At 34.6% G+C, this 13601-nt stretch overlaps 1 protein-coding gene across 1 annotated transcript in view; it reads left to right on the top strand.

Annotated features, from left to right (window-relative positions):
• Nucleotides 1-6107: 6107 nt before the first annotated feature.
• The window catches only part of Mp (collagen XV/XVIII-type protein multiplexin), a 156290-nt gene continuing 148796 nt past the window's right edge, over nt 6108-13601 (top strand). The window contains exon 1 of the mRNA XM_069133336.1: nt 6108-6996. Coding sequence (XP_068989437.1) covers nt 6986-6996 — 11 coding nt within the window. The 5' untranslated portion in view covers nt 6108-6985. The remainder of the gene's footprint in view (nt 6997-13601) is intronic.

Genomic DNA, 13601 nt, shown 5'->3' with positions numbered 1-13601 from the left:
TCACGTTTATCAAGTAACAAATGCGTTCTGCAAGCGAAAGAAACAAGTTACGTTGCTTGCTTGACATGATATCGTTGAATGGTTCTTAGGAAACCACTTATCAGCGGCATTGAGTGATTTCATAAGACTAATCAGACTTTGATGAATTTGTGCGATCAATTTTACGATCGGCAATTCTTTAATTTATTTCTGTTTTCGATCCACAGCTCGAAGTTTCTTTTACGCGGTGTAAGTTTCCCGCTACGAGCTTTTCGTAGTGTTGTGTTATTGTCATCCTTTCTTGTGTTCAACAGAAATAATATCTCCTTGTTCAACGTGTGAAATAAATCTTGTATTCGGATAGCAGAAAAATGTTTGAAGAAATAAAAAAGCGCCTTGAATTCACGGCTATAATGTTTATGCGACAGATTCGAAAATTATACGATACGATTCACACGAATTTAACGAGACTCAAGTTTGTTGTTCTGCAATTAAACCGCAAAATTATCGCTGGATTTTCCTTCATCGCACTTCACTGCCAGCGGCTCGTGACGAGAGCATCGAAAGAATCGTTTCGACTTGTCTCGGCTAGAATTGTTCTCACCAACCTGATTTCGAATACTCATTGGATCGTTTATTTTTGTCCATCGCGTTGCTCTTCGTTCTTCGTGGCCAAAAGCCAACGCCAGTTGAATTTGCAACACGGCAATGCACCTCGAATAATTTTACACCTCCTTGTAAAATTATACAACAATTCATAATTCATTCACAGTGATAGAGAGAAGTTTTTTTCTTCCCCTCGTCAAGCTCGTCCAATGTATGTAAAGAAATATCACAGTGAAAACCTCTCGTGAAAAATTTTAAACCTAGATTATACGACGGTTTAAAAATATCCAATTCGCTGTACATCAACTCAGTTCACATGATGTAATTTCTTCCCTTGCCGAATACGCTCGGGATGTATAGAATTGAGCAGAAATTTAGGTCAAGTTTGCATCACGTGAATATATAAAATTAACAAGGGCATAATTTATGGCACCTTGCGGGGATAACAGACGTAAAACAGTATGCACGGTTAATTGCGAGTAGAGAAGAAACGAAATAAAATTTTGTAATTTTAAAATAATTTGACCGAAAGAGTAAGAGAAACGATGAAAAAAATCGGCAATTTTGAAGGAAAAAAGTATAAGTAACACACGCATTTACTTGATGTACAATTTTTTTTTTTTTTTTTTTTATTTCGCTTGTTTTTGTGAAACTGGGCTGTGAAAGGAAGAATTTCTTTACGAAGGAAATCACAACGATGATTTAGCGAAATCGGAATGTTGATACGTTATTCGCGATAAGAGAATGGCGCAATGATACGATCTCCCACAGATTGTTGCTCAAGTTCAAGATCACCGATTTTTTAATTTCTTTAACAAGTCACAGGCATACAGTTTTAATTGAATTCAAATCGATCAACTGCAGTTGCACTTTTGCGTTTTGTTTCAATGTGTATTTTGATCGTTTGACTTGGTGATATCCGTGTAAAGTTTCTTGAAAAAGTCGGAACATTTTTTACCGTGGTAGTAAACGGCTATGATTGTTTATATTTGTGAATTGTTTTTTGCAATACCTGTGATACTGATTATTATTGTTGATAAATCTTGACGTTAGATAATATATTGTAATTTTTCATCCGTAAACCGTAGATCTGATTATGTCTCTCGTAAAAACACATCTTATCTGATACCAACAAACAACCATTTTGCAATGGCGTCGAATGTATTTTATTCCAATAATTACCCCTCGATCAGTTTTGTCAAAAATATTTCTTATGCTTCTAAAATTTAATATATTATTGCCAATTCATAGTTTTCTGATTCCAGTATCTCGGATTTTTTTATCGAGTCGAATTTGGGATTAAGCGTAGCCCGCAATTAATCAGATAGAAACATCAAGTATTCAGACGAAAAAGATGATCCTCTGTTGTAACTTGAAAAATTGAATGTCTATATTTTTAATAATTCAGTTTCGTCTTATTTTTTGTTCAATACGAAACTAATATCATGATTTGAAACTCCCGGGTTAACGGACAAATTAATAACCGTGGCAGAACGCCTAACGCTATGCAATCTGTTTACCATACGTGTCGTTGAAAGTATCGCATCAACTTTACAACAGAGGCGCCAGCATGTTACCCGTTTTCCGAAATGCTAAAGAAAAACTGCTAGAATTGAATTTCACTTCTGAATTTATTGAAGACAGATGAATGACGAGTTGATATCACCAGAAGATTTTTTTGTAAAATCGAAATTTCCCGTAAATATACACTGATAAAAATTTCATTTGTTACAGTAACTAGAAAAATTCAGTAAAACAGGTATCGTTAAAAAAACTGTTTCAATATTATTGGAATTACGAAAAACGAGGTACGCGTAACCATTTTGCGCTGTTGTCGGTTCACTCTACTTTTTTAGTTAAACAAGGTTTTAGCGTCAATTTATTCTTGCACAAGCATTAAATTTTCGCAACAGTTGCAAGAAAATATAGCAACAGTGATCGCAATGAGAAAGAATAGTAACGGATAATAGACTTTCTGGTAAAAAACTAATTTACATTTTGTACCTGGAACTACATTTTTCAATTTTGGTAAAAAACGAAAATAGTTAAGAACTACCAGATCAATCGGCTCTTACATCAGAACTATGTAAACTATAATACAATCAGACACCTGTATGAAGACATATTAAGATCTCTGACATAAAAAATTGATCGCAAAATATTCTTCGCGAAAGAAGAAATCACTCGTGGAATCAGAATTTCTGTTACCTACGTTAGGTATAAACCAACCGAATCGTACAGTCGCCTTTGGCCTGGTTTGGATGTTCACGGCCATTGGTAGTACAGAATACCTGCGGACGCCAAAATCGATGATGGTCATTTAAAAAAGTGGTTCGCTTGACTTGAAATGCTACATCGGTAAATTCCGATTTCTTATTTGTTTATGTCGTTATTACTCTTGTAAAGTTTTTCAAGATTTCTGCATTATCACCTCAATCCATCGATACAGCAAAAATTTTCATCACCCGAAACGCGTCTAATATACACTAAATATATATATATAAATAAATTATATAAGTAAATTCCGACCATCTATCACGATAATTCACAAATTCTCTGCACGATGTTACTACGAGTGAGCTAAAGCGCGTAAGCTTTTGTATTTCTCTGTTCGTATACGCGCTTCGAGTTGCTTCAGTTTACTATCTCGGGCTCTAGAATATTCGTTTTGCACAATTATAAAACCGCTTGGAAGTCTGTTAGAAGTTTTATTACGTTCAGAATTAACAGCTCTGTTGAATCGGCATATTAGGTATGTGAATATGAGAGAACATTGGTTGAAACTTCAGAAGTTTCTTCACCAAGTACAGAGAAACTTGAAGCGATCTATCGCATAGCTTTTTTCAGCACCTTAGAAATACAAGATGGCTGTTGAAAAAAAAAAGAAGGAATTCTCACAGAAACAACAAACTCGATGAGGACCAGTTCATTCTCAGCATATTAATGATAGAAGCAGTCCGTGATGAATAAATTCTGAAAACATAAAATTCGATAGTATTTCAATATATCTAATCTAAATTGATATGCGATATGGGTTGTTATCAATATCCATATCTATACATGTATCAAAATACAGTATGGTAAAAATAATGAATTAATCACTGATTCTTGAAGACTTTCGATGCGCCTCACCATATGCAGCCTGTGGTACACGAACGACACTCTGCAATATTTGAGTTTGAACAATTCCCTTAGAAAGTGGCGCCACCAGTGGCATTTTCAGGAAATGCATCCGACGAATTGATTTTTTGAATAATTTATATCGCAACTTTTACAATTTAAAAATACGAAAATTTTGAAACCATCGTTAATTTTACGACTGAAAATTTTCTGAAATATTATCTGATCTATTTAGAATCAGTATAATTTCGATGACGTTTGGAAAAATTTTCAAACTCAGAAAAGTGATTGAGAAATGTAAATGAAGAAAGGTATTCTTACTACATAAACGTGGGTTGGGTTTTTCAATCTTATTTTCTTCAGATATACTTGTAGGAAAAAAATGAAGGATTTATTTGACGGTTGTAACTTTGTTTGAAAATGTAGTCGAATTCTGATGAATTCGAAACATGGATCAAAACAATGATTCAAAAAATAAGAAAATGGCTGGCGTATCTCTATTTGAATGTAATACATCTACATTTGTGAGCAATATTTGTCGTATCAGAATCATCGCCTATTCTCAATGAAATCACAAATATACCATCGTAAATATGGAAAGAAAAATGTCAGCGAAGGTCGCATAAAGCTTGATAACTTTGATTTGAAAAACGCGGACTAAAGTTGTTTCATGATTTTTTGCCGTTCCTTTCAGCTTCATACTGTAGCTAAAACTTGGATAACTAAAGTAGCGCTTCGATCATAATTCAAATACTGAAAGTTATAGTAGTAGATTTTTGGTACGAGTAGTATGATAGAAATATCACGGCAGTACTAATAATGAGTATACTGAGAAAAATTTCATTTCTCACAGTAACTAGAAGAATTCAGTCAAACAGGTATCGTTATTGTTGTAATATTGTTGGAATTACGAAAAACGAGGTACGCCTAACCATTTTGCGCTATCGTCGATCCTTTTTTGGTTATTGCAACGCAAAATCAGTTTCTTCGGTTTACTATACTTTTTTAGTTGAACAAGGCTTTAACGTCAATTTATTGTTGCACAAGCAACAGTTACAAGAAAATATAGCAACAGTGAACGTAATGAGAAAGAATAGTAACGGATACTAGACTTTCCTGTAACAGCTAGAAAACTAATTTTATTTTGAATCTAGAATTATATTTTTCGATTATTGGTAAAAAATGAAAATAGTTAAGGACTGAGCGGTAAACGGAACTAAAAATTTCTTCCAATGTAAAGAAATTTGAATAATTTCAACTTCAGTATTCCACGAAAATTTGACAACCGTAACAATTATCGATAAATTTTGAAAACATCTTAAGCTGTATGAAATTTCATTCGTCTATCAACGATACACGCATGTTACTCAATTTGGTCTAAAAATTGAATATTGCAGGTGTTAAACCTTAAACTTGACTTATCCGTCTTCAATTAAGTTTCATTCCACAAATTGTATTATCTTTTTTCGATGACAGCTGACAATAAGACACTTGACTTTGAACATCCGTAATCATTTGTAACTTAGTAAAGTATACAAACATCTAATCACTCTAAAGAAAAACATTCTCGAGTTCGACGAAAAATACGCAAGTAAAAAAACAGAACAACTGTCGATTTATGCCAGGATTACAAAATTGAGAGTCCGAAGTATTATTAAAATATTAACGATCGAAAATTCACAAAGAAGCCGAGCTCTTTTCGAAATGTACTTGAAATTTATTCAGGGAAATAAATAAATATTGAAAATCACGTATATCAAGTAATTCCGAAACACCGAAAATCGTGCATGAAGCGTAGAAAGCTTAATTTGCCACATTACGATCCACTTTATTTCGAAACAATAATTTTTTCTGAAAATTCAATTGCAAATACACGATTCGACTGTTCTCTGATATCCCAAACACTTTGCGCGACGCGTAAAAGAAGGTAAAGAAAAAAAAAAACAAAGAAAAGAAAATATGGGATAAAAAAGGTGAAGAATCGTACGAAGACGTGGAAAAATATGACGAAGCAATGCCAATAAAAACTTGAAACTTTCCTGACAAATCGTAATAATAAATCACGGAACGACACGAAACACGGATCGGGCAGTTGTATCTCGTGTATTTCGAAAGTCAGGTTGACGGAACGGCCGCAGGATGGAGACGGTAGTCTAGACGGGTCACCGTCAGAGGTACAACGGCCAGTCGCAAGCCCGACGCTGTGCCCGCCACGTGCGTGGAAAATTTAAATCGTCGAGAAGCGGCGACAGCTGCCGAGGACCTAGTAAAAATCGAGGTATTTTATAAAAGTTTTAGAAAGGAGGAAAGAAAGAAATTTCCAACAATCGGGAAAAATAATCACGTCCCGGTAAACGTAGGTACACGTATGCTTTCGCGTATAGGTATATATATATATATATGTGTATAATATATAATATAATATATATATATGGCGTTATCACACACGTGCAGTTGTGATTTTATGAATAATTTATATCTACTGGAAAAATGAGCGGCGGAATATAAAACGGATAAGGAGGACATTCGGGAAGAATAAAGCCGGCGGAAGCTTGTCGAGGATCGGGGAAGCTCAGGGCGTTCATTCGTGCGTTGGAGCTTTCAGTTCTTGGTGAACGGTGTTTAGGAGAAGATTGATGCGACGAGTGTTTGCGAACGCTGAAATCGCGAGCGGAAGTTTAGTGAATCTGCGACGAAGGAACGACAATTGTTATTCGAGGAGTGTTGCTAATAATTTGTGTTGTAAATTGCGCGGACGAAGGGAAGAGAGAAGAAGAATTGTGAATTGATTTTGACTGCTGGAACGACGATTCGAGGCGCCGAGTCGTCGCTTTAGTGCGTAAACGTGCTCGAAGTACGCGAGGCATAAATTAGAAACGCTGAAATAGAAGGGACCGCAATTACGGAGCGTTGTGGAATTTTGTGGAGCTTTTATGATCGGCTCGTACTGGCTGGTGGGATCTTCTCGTTTTCGAATCGCGCTAATGAAGTCGTAGAGCGAATGCCGGAAGTTTATAATAATGTGAATGCGATCGTTGTACCTGCGTGAAACTGGCAAAACAACCGTCGATTTATACAGAGTTCATTAAAAGTTCGTTGATTAACTTTTCTCGACGATTCGAGCTGCCTTCGCTCTGATCTTCCGGGTGTGTTAATTAAGAAACAGACAGTTTTGACACCCGCGCTACGCGCTACCAAAGACCTGCTTCTGACAGCCGCGTGAACTGCTTTGATAACAAAATTCAATTCCTCAGTCAACGTCGCAGGGGAATGATTTAAAATGTCGCCCAGGTAAGGAGCATCTATTAATTTACATCATCAAACTCTTTCTTCAATCCTTTAAATTAGCTGAGAAAAATTTCGTTTGTTAAAGTAACTGGAAGAATTCAGTAAAATTGTCGATCCTTTTTTGGTTATTGCAACGCAAAGTCAGTTTGTTCGGTTCACTCTACTTTTTTAGTTAAATAAGGCTGTAACGTCGATTTATTTTTGCACGAGCATTAAATTTTTGCAACAGTTACAAGAAAATATAACAACAGTGATCGTAATAAGAAAGAATAGTAACGGATACCAGAGTTTCCAGTAACAGCTAGAAAACTAATTTTCATTTTCTACCTAGAACTATATTTATCGATTGTGGTAAAAAATGAGCGGTAACCGGAACTAAAAATTTCTCTCAGTGTATACCCGAAATATGGAATCCCGTACACGGGGTGAATGAAAGAGCAGATTTTACTTAAAACTGTAAGAAAAGACAGACACGTCAGATTTTTTTCTTAAAATATACTTTGTCAAATGCAGAATTTACTCTAGAAACGGTGAAAACTATTGTGTACAGAGTAAAATCCGTTACATTTGTAGTAAAACATATGGTTTACATAAGCATTTTTTACCGAAAACCTTGAAACGTCCCTCTTTACATGCAGTTTGAGTAACGTTTGCTCTATTTTTTCTCTCTTACAATGGCCCATCCCATCTCGCGTTAAATTCAACGGTTTTCAGTCGCAATTATTCTGGCCAATTTCATGGATAATAGAAAAAAAACTGTATAAGCAAGGTTTAATCAACACCGAAAGATGTTGGATTTAACACCAAAGAAAGTAGGCTACCATAGATTGCCAGAAATATCGACCCTCTTTGGTCCGAACACCTTTTTATGGGTAGGAAATATCGTTGTTAAGATATTAAAATGAAAAAAGGTCTTTTTCAAGACGCTCAGTCTTTGAATGCTTCCTCGCTTCATCGTTAAACAATCACGATAGTGTAACAAAATTTTTGTCCACTTTGCTTTGAAGATTGTTTAGCACAATACGCAAATATCACCGAGAAACGTCATACGTAAAGAAGTTTAATTTAAAAGTGAATTTTCCTCAGTAACGAGCATGAATATTCTTATCGTTGGATTCGAAAATATGATGCTCGAGAAGAGATTTTTCAATTTTAAAATTGACATGAAAAATTTGCGTATACATTGAGTAAATTACGTAGAGTCGACTTCGGAACGAGAAGAATGATCCTCGGTTGATAGTTGGAAAAAAAATTGATACGAATTAATATTACATGAATCCAAATTTACAAAAATTCAAACGTGAGATTTTAAACCGTCGTTTGGATTGAAAACAAAAACGAGACTAAGGAACGAAAAGATATAAAAAAAAACTTTTGTGATATGCCGTAAGGTCGACGCACTACGCATTGCACGCACGAATGCAGTGAATAATGACAATAGTCATCCCGATATTACATTGCTTACTATCATAATATTTTCATGCGCTTTCTTCATCTCGTTCTTCAAACTAAGACTTTCTTTCAGCTGCCAGGCACATTTCACGCTAGGTTGAGCGTGAAATTTATTAATTCAGTGGTAATTTGTGTTTCAATATCAAACTATTTAACATGTGTTGTAACGGACAATTTTACTCTTATACTCACCGGTAATTCTCCATTCGTAATTTCTTCTTCTTGGAATATCGATAGAATTCGTACTAATTCTTATTGTGTAACACTTTACAATCAAACCCATGGAATCGGTGGCGATGAATTTGGTGAAGCAGAAGTTAAGAAAGTTCTTTCCGAGCAGACGGTTGAAGCATGATTCATCGTCAAAGTCATGTCAATTTTGAGAGTTTCATCAGCAGGTATTTTTTTCACCCTATACAGATTTATACCATTTTTTTTTTTTAGTATTTTAGAATGTTTTTCCATGACTCTGAATTATTCTCTTTTCTTTCTCGAGCGAGTGCGTTAAGTACAATTTTTTATTTAAAAACACCGTCATTTTATTAATACGATTTCTTTCGAAAAATATTAACTTCATTCTATGTTCCTTGATCATAATTGAGTAGAAAAGAGTTAGGAATGTTGTAAAACAAATAAAATACTAGAAATCATAAATTTCCGATTCCGTTTGTTTAATCGTTAATTCTCGTCACGATCAAATAGTTGCATTGATTTGCGAATCGCTCAACTTTTACATTAAATTGAAATTCGAAAACAAAAATGTCATTCAACTGGTCCTCCGACCGGAACTAAATGTCGCTCAAAATTTCTTCAAACTACACAAAAATCCACTCGATCAGATTTTCAAACAATATTTCTTATCGCTTCAATTTTAAAAAATAAACACGAATTGAGTGTAATAAACTTTTCAACGCTGAATGAAACATTGTGACGGATATTGCGAATGGTGAGTGTGATTTTCTTTCGCGTAGTTCATTCATCTGAGCTGACGCATAAAAATTTACACGCACGAGCACAATAGATTGCGCACAAAGTGTTTCAACGACAATCTCAATTGCATTGATCCATATTTACTTATCGCAGCCGCAGGACGTATATATGTTATCTATTTGTCGGACGAAAACTGGTTTCGTGTAGGCGGACAGCTCGATATAATTCATATGCAATACATTATATAATGTATAATGCATTCGTTCTTCAAAGATTTAATTTTATTACGAAGACATTTCAGGTTTGGTTAAATAATGGCTTATAATTTTCCCTGTTTTCCACATCGTAGAAATGGATCGACGATCGAATTGAAGAAAAAAAAAAAAAAAAATAGATTTTAGTTCGTTTATTTAATTGTACCTTTAATCGAATCGTCGATTTTCACTGAAGTGAAACGAGCTTCAGAAAGTCCAAACTGACGATTATATTTATAAACATAAAAATAAGCTCAATAAACTAAGATTTTCTGAAAATAGTTTCCGCTCAATATCACACGACTTTTCAATTACCCCGTAAGTTGCAATAATCTAGTTTTGTTTTTTTTTCGACTAAAATAAAGAATTCGAAGATGTAAATTTATAACATGAATTTAGATATTTCCTCAGATCACAACTTATTTAATTATTTATTCACGAACAGTAATAAATAAATGTTATTTTAATCAAGTATTGTTTCGCAAAAAATAAGTCCGGCATCAGCGCATCTAACGGTTTATGTTGTTGTTGCTAGGTTTTAGTTAAATTCTATGCTACATTAAAACTACACGTCAGAATACGTTTTTTTTATAATTTTCGTGTAATCTACAAAAATAGATTAATATAAACAACAGTTTTTTTTTTGTATTTTTATCTGCATCAGTCGTGGTTAAATTGTATCAAAAATGGATATAAGTCAATTTTTAATAATTAATTTAAAACATTCAGCTTTTTATCTTTACTTTTCTCTAATGTTCGAACAACCTTAAGGCGTGTATTTTTTACTGTCCGAAGATGGAAAAAATGGATCATAATTCCCACGGAATCACGTGCTTGCAAGGCTCGATCCCCACCGCGTGCAGTCTTATACGTTGATCTCGGGTTATCGAACGGGACTCATTCTCTCTCTCTCTTTCTTTCTCTCTCTCCATCTCTCCTTCTCTCGCTGTTCACCCGTCAACCAACTTTCCGGTTTCAAGTATTTCGTAACAAGATTTTAGGGAATTCCATTCACATCATACTCGACCCTGGATCACCTACGCGTGATACATGCATAGATGTAAACGAACGATTGAACTGTTAATTTACTCGGTAAACACTGCTTTCGGGTACGGACAGGTGGAACGTACAAATTACGCTTCACCGTTGTTACTTCAGGCCCTGCGTGGCCTAGACATAGATTTCAAATAGGCATCTTGAAACACGAAACGATTGTTAATTTTTATCGCTCGCACCTTTAACGACGGGAAATAAATTTAATCTCAAAGTTTGTAGAATTGAAAAATATTTATCAAATATAAGACAGTTTTTGGTTTACCCCAAGAGCTCGAGGGAACTTTTATCTTTTTCTATTCATCTCTTACCTTACATCGAAAACTGAATAAAAAATATATCGAAAAAAAGAAAGTTCGTTGTTGAAGTTTAGGGAATTAATAGTCTGAAGTTCAGCGATCAGACAGAGGTCAAGAAATTTTGCATAAAAACAGATCGTTCGCTGGCTATCGAGTTGAGAGTTTATGCAGAATACATTTGGCTCTGAGCCAAAAATCTAAGATCAACTAATAATAGCGGGTAAAAGGAAAGGAGAAATGTTAAGGTTGCAATTTGTTGCTTTTCACATTCACCGTCACTAATGCAGACAGCGAAAGAGTTGAGAATCCATATTTTTGACGAGGCAAAGAAAGTTTTATATTTAAAGAAGGTTGATAAATTTATATCAAAATACTGCGAGTGAGCGGAAATAAAAATTCCATGACAAACGGTCTCTGTTTTCAGAAAACAGATTCGTGGAGGTACAAGAATTACACGAAGAGTGAGATTAAGAGAATGTGAAATATGGTTCATAATATTGCAATATTCAGATTCCAGTGTTTGCACGCGTCTCAATTTTCCGGATGCTTGTTCTTTTGCGTCATTTTCATTACCACAGTGTTCAATTATGTTAACCGCACTTGCTGGACTGAATAAAATTGACTGAACGGCGAAGAACGTGAAAATTTAAGCAGCCTCAAATAATCAATAGGTCAAAATCGAGCTTGCATCCTCATTGCACCGAGAGAAATTTATATAGTTGTAAATAGTACACAGTATTTAATTGTTTTCACATTTTTTACCATAATCCAAAAATATAGTTCTGAGTAGAATGAAATGAAAATGGGTTTCACGCGGCTTCTTTATATATAGCTGCGTAACCAGAAAATTTTGCAATAAAAATACTTGTAACACTCGGAGAAATTTTTAGTTCCGGTTACCGCTCAGTCCTTAACTATTTTCATTTTTCACCACAATCGAAAAATACAGTTCTAGGTAGAAAATGACAATTAGTTTTCTAGCTGTCGCCGGAAAGTCTGGTATCCGTTACTATTCTTTCTGATTACGATCACTGTTGTTATATTTTCATGTAACTGTTGCAAAAATTTAATGCTTGTGCAACAATAAATTGACGTTACAGCCTTATTCAACTAAAAAAGTAGAGTAAACCGACAATATCGTAAAATAGTTACACGTACCTCGTTTTTCGTAATTCCAACAACATTCAAACAGTTTTTTTAACGATACCTGTTTTACTGAATTCTTCTAGTTACCGTAACAAATGAAATTTTTCTCAGTGAAGACATTTTCTTGTAACTCCGAAAGTATTTTACTAGAAAATTCTCAAGTAACTGTAAAAAATGAAATTTTTCTTAGTGTCGCTGTATAGAGAAGCTGAAGAATAAATATGCTTTCGTTTCATTTATGAGATTGTGAATACATGGTCTTAGAAAAAACAGAGAATAGTTTTGTGAATGCTACGCGTGCTGGTCGAGCGACGTTGCGGTCCGCGTTACTATCACGTCTTATCGTTAATTGTGTAACATTGTACTGATACTTGACACGTGCCTGTATGATGTCTATTCGGCGTTTCAATCAACGGGTTCTCACTGTTTGCTTTTCATCGAGTAGCCAATTTCCAACAGGTATAGTTAAGGAATGTGTAAAACAAATTGTTCTTTGTCTTATGATTTTTATACTCGTATAAATTTACCACCGACGAGTTGTCGCAAAACAGAGTTTATGTCCGACGGAAAATGTTAGCCAAGGTAGTTGTGCAAGGAAATTTGAATTTCTGATCTTCAAGAATCCGGCACGCACGCCGTGACATGAAAAAATACCCGTTTCCTGGACTATTGCTTGTATAAGCTGGTTTAGTACGGAACGTACGTACAACTTAATGAAATGTGTGTTTTTGTTGGATGCCCGATATCTTACAATTAGGATCAAAAACAGTAGCGCTCAAAAGTATTTTAAGATAGTAATTCAGTTAATTACATGCGAGTATAAACTACAAAAATCAATAATATTATTTGTTGAATGAAATTCGATGTTCTACATAATTGTTAGAAATTAAGTCTCGATTGCTCGAAAATAAAGTAAAAATAAAGAAAAGTAAGAAAAACGATTGATCAAAGTAATTACGAATTTCATGTTATCAAAGTACTTTTGAGCGATTCTGTATGTAATTCTATCTCAAGTTAGCAAACATCCGAAGTATGAGTTTTGTAATAGACATTCTCGATTCGGACAATTTACATACCTTTCATGCGGAAACCTTTTTTTAAGATAGATCCAGAATTAACAAGTTTTGTTGAAGCTTCGTAACGACAATTTCAAACCATTTACGACACTGCTTGCGAAAATTGATTGCGTAGACGCAGCAGTGAGTCAGATTAAGGCAATGTTTTTTTTTTCTGGTGGAACAAGAGCTAAATCTCAGTTCGTACCGGACTGAAAATCCTCCTAAGGTGTAAAATTTTGGGTACATAAATCATTTCACATGAAATTTAACACTTTTGAGGCAAAATGAGCATAGATATTTCTAAATTTTACAAAAGTTTTGTGAAAATTTTGTCTTTCGTTCAAAAAAATTCTTCGCATTTTCTGCAAATTACAGTGACAGTATTGTAATCGAATTTCTGAATTCTTTTCTGAGCG

Source organism: Neodiprion pinetum, chromosome 2 (assembly GCF_021155775.2).
Source record: "Neodiprion pinetum isolate iyNeoPine1 chromosome 2, iyNeoPine1.2, whole genome shotgun sequence".
NCBI classification, from domain to species: Eukaryota; Metazoa; Arthropoda; class Insecta; order Hymenoptera; family Diprionidae; genus Neodiprion; species Neodiprion pinetum.
The sequence above is the reverse complement of the archived record's forward strand: the minus strand, read 5'-3'. Positions and strand labels throughout refer to the sequence as shown.